The sequence below is a fragment of the Podarcis filfolensis genome (genome assembly GCF_964270895.1).
Source record: "Podarcis filfolensis genome assembly, chromosome: 2".
In the NCBI taxonomy this organism is placed as follows: Eukaryota; Metazoa; Chordata; class Lepidosauria; order Squamata; family Lacertidae; genus Podarcis; species Podarcis filfolensis.
Window position 1 is genome coordinate 61,476,302 of NC_139605.1, and position 11,831 is coordinate 61,488,132.

General features: G+C 44.0%; 1 protein-coding gene across 2 annotated transcripts in view; it reads left to right on the forward strand.

Moving 5' to 3' along the window:
- FAT2 (FAT atypical cadherin 2) overlaps positions 1 to 11,099 on the forward strand; it is a 104,544-nt gene extending 93,445 nt beyond the window's left edge. Inside the window, exons 22-24 of one of the 2 annotated variants that reach the window (XM_083603753.1) lie at positions 983 to 1,139; positions 5,407 to 5,987; positions 9,214 to 11,099. In XM_083603753.1, the coding sequence (XP_083459879.1) occupies positions 983 to 1,139; positions 5,407 to 5,987; positions 9,214 to 9,737 (1,262 nt within the window). In that variant the 3' untranslated portion in view covers positions 9,738 to 11,099. The remainder of the gene's footprint in view (positions 1 to 982; positions 1,140 to 5,406; positions 5,988 to 9,213) is intronic. The other variant, XM_083603754.1, reaches the window with a different exon arrangement.
- Positions 11,100 to 11,831: the final 732 nt, after the last annotated feature.

The following is an 11,831-nucleotide window of genomic DNA, read 5'->3' on the forward strand; positions in this document are numbered from 1 at the left end:
TCCTTTCCTTCAGCTCAGAGCAAAAAGCTTACAATTCTTGTCTTGTCAGATCAGCAGCTCAGGTGCACTTGTCAGACAACAATTTTCAGAGAGACAAGGGCGTATAAGTTCATGTCCTCACAGATTTACATGCGCTTCTGCAGCACGCGGTGACAGCATGCTTGGGGACATGCATGACGGTCTCCGTATGATGGTGGGAAGATGCCTGTACAAAGTGTGTGCCTGCATAAACGCAGTAGCCATGGTTGGGGTGTTCTGGAATGCCAACAATAAGCTAGAACAGCCCCGGAATTGGTATCTGAGCATCGTCTGATCATTTTGTAAGTGCATTTCCCTTGGGCACCTGTGCTGGGAGAAAACAGGAAGGTGCAAAATATAGTAAGCGAAATGGCAATGGAGAGTAATGTCTTTTGTGGCCGTGATTCCACATGCACTATCCAATAGGTGCCCATGACGCCGGTGCAGTTGAGGTAGTGCAACTGCCGTGCTAATTACTGTAGTAGTTTGAGCAGTGAACGGTTCCGATTTCCCCAGCAACTCCACATTTGTTTTGGTGCACTGTAAATGTTATTTCCCAGGAATGGATGGCTGTAACAATGGTGCATTCCACACAGGGCTGGCCGTACCATAAGGCAGAGTGAGGCAATTGCCTCAGGCGGTAGATTGGAGGCCCTGATATTCCTCCTGAGCCCCTGACCATTCTCCCCTTTTGCAGATCTGAGCAATATGTGCCACAGAGCTGTCCTGCTCCCTCATAACTACTCTACCACCCTCAGGTGCACTGGGAAACACTATCATCAAATTGCTGGGCAGCAGGGTGTAGGATTCCACTGTCATCCAGCTTCTTTATATTGAATTGGGTGGGAGGCCCTATCTTGTCCTTTGCCTCCAGGCTGGTTCCCTGATTCCACACATGAAAAAATGTCATTCTGGTTTCACTTGTTTTTCAAACCTTTTCCATTTTTTCCCCTCCTGTCACTAGGTTATTCTTGCATCTGCCCCATCCAGTTTTCTGGAGACCACTGCGAAGTTGCTGATAACCTTTGTGAAGGCAAGCCCTGTTTGCATGGGGGGACTTGTGCCCTCTCCAAGAAAGGCGGCTATACCTGCCATTGCCCAGAGTGGTACTGGGGAGAAAGGTAGGTGTGGCCCTTAAGCATTAGCCCCTCCGTGCTTGAATGACACAAGAAGCAGAGAATCATAGCACTACCAACAGTTTTCGCGCCACGTCTGAAATGCAACATCTGTCAGAGGAGTTGGTTTACATGTTTCAGATGCTAGATGGGTTCACACATGCTCGTTCAGAATGGATACCCTAATTCTATTTTTTAAAAAACACTGCAAAATAATAACTGCCTGTAGAGTTTCACTATCAACCAGTGGCAGCCTCTTACTTAAATATGAAGTCCGTAGATCTCATGGTTAGGTCCAGAACAAAAAGTTGTTGGCGGGTCTTTGAATTCACTCAGATGATCAGAGAAAAAGGAAAGGCCAGTCAATATTTATAATAATTTTGGTTTGAGGACAACCATGAAAAAGGAGAATAACTCTCCTCATCTTGCCTGTGTGAGGAAAATGCACAAATCGTCACTAGATGGTGCTGCTGTACAAGTACATCAGGTTATTCTGTAGGTCTTTGGCTACATAACTGATGAGTAATGTATTTTCATTTTTTTTTTATAAAATATTTATTAGCATTTTCAAGAAACACACAACAAACAAAAACCAAAAAATAAACAAAACAAAAAACACAAAAATACATAATATTCAAAACTAAACACAAAAGAAAATAAAAAAAACACATAAAGTTTCTGTTACTTATTATTCTTAACCTTATTTCTCAGACCTCCTCACACCTCCCCTTCTTGTATTCCAATTTAAATTGTCAATTCAGCAAGTCCTTAACTTATTTCTTTACCTTAGCTTAAACATTTATTCTAACATACTATTATTTTATTTTACTTCTTTTTTCCATTTCCTCAATTTATTTTTAACAACCTTATTTTCAATTAATTTAAAAAGAAAAAACCAATTTTACCTTATTAAAATTATACATCAATACTTATACCTCATTATTTATTCTTAGACCTTTTTCCTAAAGTCGACCAAAATTTCCCTTCCACGATTTACCCAATTTCCTTACCACTAACAAAATATAAGAAGCAAATTATCCTTATGTACCCTTTGGATTCCCAACCTCCTCCCACCCTTTTCCCGGTTCCAGTCCCCAACCAATATCCGTCAGTCTTTGTGTTATTTATTTAGCCTGGAGATCTCACGTCCGAGGCCCTTATATCTCTCTCAGCTCCTTTCTGCCGGTCTCTTTGATAGTCTTTGATATTAAGCCCCAAGTCTCGGAGGGGCTCCGGCCCAACAGAATCCATGTTACTTCTAGCCGGTCCTCCATCCTTAAAAGCAAAGCCTATGGGGTGCTCCAACTCTTGTTTCAAATTTCTTTCAGATCCAGATGTCCCCAAAGCTCCAGCTTTCACCTTCAACAAATTTGTAATCCTCAGGTCTTCAGATCTCCTCCAAAGAGGGTCTCTCCATTTTCCAGACTCCCATTCAGACCAGGCTTTCCACATCCAATTTTTATTGTCCTTTTTTGTCATCATGTCAGGCCTCATATTGTAGTTCTCCTTTAACTCCTGCAAATCTCCTGCTCCTCCTTCATTTTCTTCAAAAACCACATATTGCTCCATCGTATCTACACTTTCAGTTTCATTTATTTGTTCAGTAGAATAGGCTTCCTGTTTCAAGTCCTTATCAGGCTCAAAAATGTTGTTTACTGTCCAGTGTAGTAGTGATGCCTCTGTAGACAAAGCACTGTATTCATCTTGCAAGTTTCCCAAGAGAACGAGTGCTCTGTCCAATTCTGCTTGAAATTTACGTACTCCAGCCATTTTTATGATGTAGTGTCCCTTTTACCCCTCTAGGGGGATTTTAGTTCCTTAGTATTCCTTTCAGCTCAAAACCAAAAGTCCAGTTATTTTGTAACAGTCCTCCTTGTTTTCAACAAATTATACCAAATAAACCAGCAAAAACAGCAGAAACAATGTTCTCTTTTTCCAGCTGACAACTAGCTGACTAGCAGCTCACTTGACAGCTGTCAAAATCTTCAATGCAACAGGCTTTCTCATAGGACGTTCCCGGGTCTCGGGGGGGTGTGAAATTTCAACTCCCAAAATTCTTTTTATCCTCCAGTAAATCTTCTTATCGTGTCAAAACCGTGAAGTCAAGATCTTTCATTAGAAAACAGAAGACAAATTCTCTCGACCTTAGCTGCCCAGTCCTTTGCTTTAAATTGTTTACAAGAGGGGGGGTGGACTTCCTTTTTAGCCCCTTCCCGCTCGTTCCAAATCCAAAATTAAAAAATTTTTTAAGGTTCCAATCTCCGTATTACTCACGGGTTTATGTTTTAGAGTCCAATCGGTCTTGGAAGAAGTTGGCGCTCTCTGTCAATGGCTTGCGGCTTCACTCCGTAGGCGAGGGAGTCCTCTCAGCACCACCACCCTGCCTCCGTTCCGAAGCCTTTAAAAAGGCTCCGTCGCGGATTGGGGGGGCGCAAATGGTGCCCGCCGAGTCTCTGTGTTCACAGGCATCCGCGCCTGTGATTTTAAGGGTCTCTGCTTCGCCGCAGCGGCCAGACCCAGACGCTACGGAGCCGATTCCCTCCGGAGCTCGGAGGGAATCCGCCATTAAACAATGGCGCCAACCCGGAAGTCCGAGTAATGTATTTTCATTATTATTACCTGCCATCAATGTCACTATTATTAATTAATTAAACGGGAAATTATTTACACACATAGCAAATACAGTTGTTTGGGCGAGCAGCAGGATGTTTGGGGTTATGGGAACCCAATTATGGATCTCCCTAGGCTATACACACCAGATCCTAGGGGCTGAGACACTTTTGCCTACCCCCCCTTTTTTTGAGGCAGCTGGGGTCCCTCAGTGTTCAAGGGGCATTCAACTCTACCCCCTGGCTCCTCGTGACATCACACGTGTGACATCAGGACGTCGTGTCGAGCCCCCTCAATCATCTTGAGAAGTTGGCGCCTCTGCTCAAGGCACAGCACCAACAATTGCCCAAGTCAGGCTCTGGCTAAAGCCTCGGGGCTAGGAAGAGCATCTCACCAGCCTGACCAACACTCACCACCAAGCCCAGATGGCAATGTGTAGGCATCACTTCACTTGAGAGTAAAGCTTGACCCCCATCCAGCTAGCTGCTCCCCTTCCTCCTCCACCCACCTGCTTTTTGGGAGCTCTGAGAAAGGTCCAAGGGTATCCTCAGAGCCAGGTATTGTAGGTGAGGTGGCCAGAAAAATGCCTCTTCCGCTGCTGCTTTTTGCTACTGTGGCTTTTCTAAACTCAGTGGGTTTTTTAAGCTTTAAAGGTTGTAAAAGTACTTTGCAGCACAGCAAAGCACATTAGTGCCAGAGGCCTTCTCAATGACTTTACCTAAAATCTCTTTGTCTGAAAAAGGATGCCTTTGTCTCCTTCTCAGTACCCAGATGGCAGAGAAGTGGTTGTAAAAAAAAAAAAGTAGGCGAGGGGGCTGTAGGGAGCAGGGGGAAGGGAAGGGTGGTCAAACTGCTGCAGCAAAAAGGGGGCTGGAAGCAGGGAGGTTGAGGGGTGGAGACATTGGCTGGGTTGTGCCAATGACCCCCTGAAGTTTGGCACCAGCCCTGGGCCTCTCTGTCAAAAGGATACTTTTAGAGCTGTTGTTAGGATGACATAGGCCAACAAAAATCTGGCATTCATAAAGTTTATGGCCTCTCATCCTGTTCACCAGCATTCCCATGCCATTACCATGAGACTGTCTGGCCTTCTATGAACATTTGTTCTTCCTTTATCTTTGATACCACGTTATACGCAGGTTATACACCAAAGTGTTTTCAAAGTGTGGTCATGCTATAGAATGATTATCACTGAAGAGAAATGACTTAAAGTTTTGAACTATTATGAACTTTTATAGTATTAAAATGGAAATGGTTTTGTTAGCACACCAGCAATATTTACAGTAAAAAAAAAACATTTAAAAAAGGAATTAAATGAACATTCTGGACAGAACATTGTTTTTTACAAAAATAGCTTCTTTTTTAACCCTTTTTTTTTTTTTTTGCATATTGACAACTATACACTTTGAATCAGTTCTTCTGAATTAGATCCCGATGGCTGGATTTAGCTACACTTAATTGTAATTCTTCCACTGAAGGCAATATGAGTTAAGATACCTAATTGTTTCTTCAGTGGTACTATGGACACAACCATTTTTAGCTAGACTGGAATGCAGTTTTTTTTTGTTCCTCTGGCACTGTAACTCCCCGATGATCTCACAGGTAGAGTCTCTGATACGTGTGATGTCACATTGTCTAATGATGCCTTCCGTCATCTCTTCCGCAGATGTGAAAAAGTTGCGGAGAAATGCCTGGAAAACCCATGTCTGAACTCTGCGCGCTGTGTGAATTCTGATGGTTCCATTCACTGCATCTGCACGGGCGACTTCCAGGGAGCATTCTGCACGCAGAAAATTGTGACTCCAACAATTAGTCCATCCAGCTGGATCTTGGGGTCTGGAGAAATTGCTGTGATTTCTGCTGGGCTGTTAGGTGTCCTCATCTTGGTGACAGCATTTATACTTATCCGCAAATTCTACTGCCACAAAGTCAAGGCTCACAAGCCTGTGGCCAAAGAAGACCCAGACCTGCTCTCCAAAAGCGAATTATCCAAAAGTGTCGGGGTTGGCACTCAAGGTCTTACCCCCATTGAATTAAACATCCTCAGCGACGGTCACCACCACCATCTCGATGCACTAGACCCAGGCAAGCCTGCTGTCACATCGGAGTTTGCGACCTTCAACACAAACCATGTTCAGAAACAGCGGGGCGCCATTGTGTGCAGTGTGGCCCCCAATCTCCCAATTGCCACACCCTCACCTGAAAATGAGCCCGTCATCAAGAGCACCTGGGCTGGAGAAAAGATGGGTTTGTTTGACCTTCTTTCTCTCTCCCCCCCCCTTTCCCTCTGCTGCGTTGGGGTCCTTCCAAATGACGTTCCTTCCCAGCAGTTAGTGCTTGCAGTTGTTATTGTGTGAGATGTCTTTGTCTCACAGTAGCCATTCTGTCACAGGGACCTCCATTTCTTGCCATTCAAAACACAATATTTTGTCTCTGGGGGAAACATATTTTCTCCTTTGCCCCCCCCCCCCACAATATAGATCATTGGTTGTGCTAGGGTTGATGTGAGTATTGTGTAACTTTGGCTGTGCCCATTACGTCAGTGGTCAGAAGCTTCTCCTGCCATTTTGTGGTCTTTCAAAAAAAATTGATTTAAATTTTTGCGAAGCTTTCCTCTCTGAACCCCTCAAGCACGGGAACTTAACGTTGCCCTTAAAAGAAACAGAAGTGAGCTAGCTAGCCAGGCTACCTTCACATCCTCCATCAATGCAACACTTGAGGGTTAAAAATAATAATCTTTGATTGGTAGGTTTTCCTTATCTCTCACACCAGTGCACAGATTTCCCTCTGAGTAAAAGGATTTTACTTCTATGACTATCACACCAAAGCAAGATTACCGCTGCCGCCACCCCACACACACAACCATCAGACGGGGAAATGGTCTGATCTGTGCTTTTGTATTATCTGAAAAGAGTGAGTGTGCAGTCAGCAAAACAACAAGAAGCCACTAGCTCAGGAGACAAAATTAATGTAGGCAAAATATTTGCTCCTTCCAGCCCCATGGTTTTGCTCTTGATCCCTGGAATCTTCATGCAGCCTTGTATGCCCTGCTGTTGAAATGTGTGGATCCTGATGTTCTGTCAGAAAGGGCATTTTCACACACCAAAAACTAGACTGGATTGCCTACGATCTGTTTCAACGCAGCAGTGCTTTTGTCTGGGCCTGTGAAGTATGATTATACATGCCTTTTTATAAAAAGAGAGCAGCTTGGCAATAAGTTTTTTTTTGGGGGGGGATACTATGGCATTTATCCTTCCCCTGCAATCAGAAGCTGCATGCAAATAAGATGAAATCATATTTAAGCAGCTGTGTTTAATAAGGGAATTGCTAAATCAGGGGCAATAATATATCCAAGTTTATTACTGTGCAGAAGAAGTTAATTACATAGACAGAGTTGTGGACAAGCTGAGCTCTGATGCAGTTCATGATGGAAATATTTCATGATTTTTCAGCCAAGTTTCAGTGTCAGAGGCTATCATGTCCATCAAACTAACTTGCTTTCACTTCTCACATGGCCGTCAAACAGGCCAGCTATGAGTCTCAAATGCCAGTAACAACATATTTCAGTAACAAAGTAATGTGATGGATGGATGTGCCATATTAAAGGGAAGGTTAATGAGATAACCAATCAGAATGGGAGAAAATATTGTGGTCCACCACTATTGCATTTTGGATAAGGGAGGATGGGATGACCACAGGCTTAGAAATGAAGAATGGTCACGTTCAGAACAGAAATTCTGCATGTTTGATCCCAGAATTTTTTAATATGTGGGAGGTAATTACTGTTCTGATCACTAGAGGCTAGGTAAAAAAGAGGTGGGAAGTCTTCCCACCTGTTTTCCATGGTGAAATGATGGAACTGCCCAATACACTCTACATGGGGCTACTGCTAGAAACAGCATCTCCATGGTAAGTTTGGCCCAATAACAAGAGGCCTCGCTGATCCCAAGGCAGCCCAATGGGGTGCCTGCTAGATGTTGTTGGACTCAAACTCCCATCAGCCCCAGCCCCAACATGATGCTTACATGTCACTGACAAGAATTAGCCAAGGGGAGTGGGTGGCATTGTTAGCAAGAGCCCACTGTCAGATGTTAGAATACATCTGTATAACCTGCTTGCAGCACTCTTCCATCCACCACTAAATGTGATTCGAACAGCAAAAATATTTGCCAAGAGGTGCCTCAAACTTCACACTGCATACTGTTACAGAATTGTTCAGTATTCAGTGCTATAACAACATGACGGGTACAACGGAATAGCAATCGGTTGTAGCTTACGTTAAGTCCTCGAAGCACACTCATTTAAATTAATGGTCATAACTAATTTAAGATCAGTCATTTCAGTTGGTCGCAGGTGGCACTGTGGTCTAAACCACAGAGCCTAGGGCTTGCCGATCAGAAGGTTGGTGGTTCGAATCCCCGCGATAGGGTGAGCTCCCGTTACTCGGTCCCTGCTCCTGCTAACCTAGCAGTTCGAAAGTACGTCAAAGTGCAAGCAGATAAATAGGTACTGCTCCGGCAGGAAGGTAAACGGCATTTCTGTGCACTGCTCTGGTTCGCCAGAAGCGGCTTAGTCATGCTGGCCACATGACCCGGAAGCTGTCTGCGGACAAACGCCAGCTCCCTTGGCCATAGAGTGAGATGAGCGCGCAACCCCAGAGTCATCCGCGACTGGACCTAACAGTCAGGGGTACCTTTACCTTACTCTTAGAACTAACATTGGCTACATCCCCTTGATGTCTAGTGAGATGTTTAACGTGTGGGTTATCCATGCTTGAGGGGGCTGAGTAGAATAATGCTGCTGCTGCTAAAGATTTCTTACCCACTATTTGCCATAAGGGTGGGATACAGCAATTTAAAAATACAATATTGAAATTGGTTAAAACAACTTACAGTCAAAAGAATGGGGTGGGTCTAAAAACATATATCTCAAGTGTCAAAGGTATAGAGGTGCATAGGACTAAAACTGCACAATGAAGACTCCAGATGCAACTGGGAGCTAATTCCACAGTTTAGTATCTGAAAATGCCCTCTCCCAGTGTGTTGCCCACAAAATTCTGAGGATGGTCAAACTAAGAAAAGGACCCCTACTGCTAATATTAACACCCAAGAGGGCCTGCAAGGAAAGAAATGGTCTTTCATATATTTGGAGCCTGAGTCATTTAGGGCTTTGAAGATTTAATTTGAGCACCTTGACAATACCACACATACAAATGGCTATATAAACCAACAGGTGAAGGAGGGGAGAAGTTTACTGTGTGAGGATCCAAATTATTCCTCATCCTTCAAGGATTGTGTTCCCCAATCGCTTCTCGGCCTTTTGGTTAAGATCAAGTGTGACAGATTGTATTCCCTTGGAAATAGCTCATTCTAACTTCTTATGATGAACTAATTCTAGATATAAAGTGCAGAGGTGGCTAGAAAAGCCTACACATTCCTTGGGAGGTATTAACATGCTTCTGATTTTCTTCTAGTGTACCCAGGAGAAACAACCTACTGGCCTCCAAGATACCAGCCAGCCGATCTCCAAGAGTACCATCAGTATGAAGTGATTCAAGGCCCTCTTCCACCTTCTCCGTGCCGTAGGCCTCCTCCTCCTTCCGTAGACTCAGATACAACAGGTCTTTATGGTGGCTTTCCTTTCCCACTTGACCAAAGCAACAAGCGGGCCCCAATACCACCCCGCTACAGCAACCAGAATCTGGAAGACTTCTTACCTCCTGTTCCTGGAGAGCTACCTGCTTCCCAGTGCCAGAATGAATATACTGCCATTAGCTACTACCCTTCTCAGCGCGTAGAGAACGAGGGGCCGCCTTACCACCCAGACAGTGGGTACAAGAGAGTAAGCATGCGACTCAGTGTGGCCCAGCCATCCTACGCAGACTGCGAGGTGAGGCCTACGTCCACTATCAGAACTCAGCCAGTACCGCCTCCCAGTTACGAGGGCTCTGACATGGTGGAGAGTGACTATGGGAGCTGCGAGGAGGTGATGTTTTAGTGGGACTCGTGTTTGAAACGAGGAGGACTTCCAATTTCATCTGCACAATGAAGGAGAGGCAACTTTCTTTGGAGTATCCATTTCCCGGAACATGCGACTTCCTGTGGTATTCTAAGCAGCCTCATCCATGCACATTATTACAATGAAAATTTGTATTGGTGCCACAACCCTGGTCAACAACCACTTCTGCTTTGGAATGGATTTCAAATAGAGCTTGTTTGTTTTTTGAGCTGGATTGTATCTGGAGAGCCAAAGAGAACACTGGCATCTTCTGAGTAATAGGGAGTCCTTCAGAAGTGGACCGAGAACTTCAACGCCATCTTCCAACCCCTTGCATGGACACGTTCTACACAGAACACATTAGAATGCATTGTAACCAAAGAACAATGGGCACTTGTGGTTGTCAGTCGCCAAAGCAGCAGTAATCAGGGCTGAACTGATTGCTTATTGTAAAATATAAGGGAAACATTGGAGTGGCAGTGAGAAATCTCTTGGTGCTGCCTTTGGATCAAAGGTTTACATTAGGCGGAAAGCTCCCCGAGGAGAAAAGGAGGCGGGTGAGAATGGGCTGCCCTGCAGTTCTATGTCCCCTTGTTCCTTTCATAGAGAGGGGGACTCTACTGTCACATCCGTTCATTCATTGGCCTGTCACCCTCGAGCCCTGTGAAAGAAAAGGGCCTGGGGAAGAAAAAGAAAGAAAGAGAACAGTTATATTTTTATAGGAGAAAGAGTTGCTGCCCAGAAAGCATCGTCTCCTTATCTTAGGCCACAAATTGTCACTGGCACTAGAGGTCAAGTGAAAGTAATGAGTGCAGATGGCAGACTAGGAAAGGGCATAGAGGCAATGTGCCATATTTGTACCACAAGCCTTGTCTGTTACCTGTAAGTGGCGTCCTCCACAAGAACGCCATATTAACCAGATCAAGGAAGTCAAGGGTGGTGGTTGATGATCAGTCTATCTTCCTACAATTCCCATAATTTATGAGAGCCTGTGTTACTGCGTTGCTGCCCTAGGAAATGCTGAGTATGCTGGCTCCATCTGCATCAGCTTTAGTACATGCCATGAATCATGGGCATGTAACTGTATATTTCCTCTCTCTCTCTATATATATATATATATAAATAGATATACATATGGACATACTTGTGCAAGGTGATGTGTGTGAGAATGCGTGTGACGCTACTGACGGACAAACATGGGGAAAGAGAGCCCAAATTGGGTGTGGAGTGGATTATTTAATACAAGGCTGGCCTGTACCTTTAATGCACTGTGCATCTTTAGTTAAATGAAATATTTCTCTGTGAGAGTTTATTATGGACATTTGTTTATCAAAAGCAATAAAGTGGACTTTTTTAAATGTGTTATTTGCAGATCAATTTGGGTTACTGGATAACTGTCCAGCAGCAAGCAATCAGCACAGATCACACTAAAGACAGGGCTATGGAATTTTTACCCAAACCAAACAAACTGCAGGAGCATTCAGCTCTACTGAGTCAGCTCAGTAGTAAGACACTGGCCTTGACCTCACTGTAATCATAAGATAAGAGCCCTATTGGGTCAGGCCAAAGGCCCATCTAGTCCAGCATCCTGTTCTCACACTAGCCATCTAGATTCCTATGGGAAGCCCACAACCACATGTGATCTCCAGCAGATGGTATTCAGAGACATCTTGCCTCTTCCAGTGCTGATAGAACACAGCCATCATGGCTCATAGCCATTGATTGGCTTATCCTCCAGGAATTTCTCACATCCAAATTAATTAATTAATTAATTAATGCATCCATCCAGTTCAATAGGGCTCAGATGTACATTGAGATGTAGCTGTACCTCCACGTTGGTTAAATGCATTGAAACTGCTTATGCACATGCATCATTGTCCAATTATTCTATTATGATATTTGAAAGCTTGAAAAGGCACCTGATGATTGGTACAATGCAGTGGCAAAAGTTTCTCTATCAGTAAGCAATCAGCAGACCTTACTATAGGAAAAAACTCTCCCACCTTCTCTTGTCTTAAGAAAATGGAAGTCAGCATCTCTTATCAGGCATTATTTATATTTTTCCCAACATGGAAATAACCTCTCTGCAAGCTT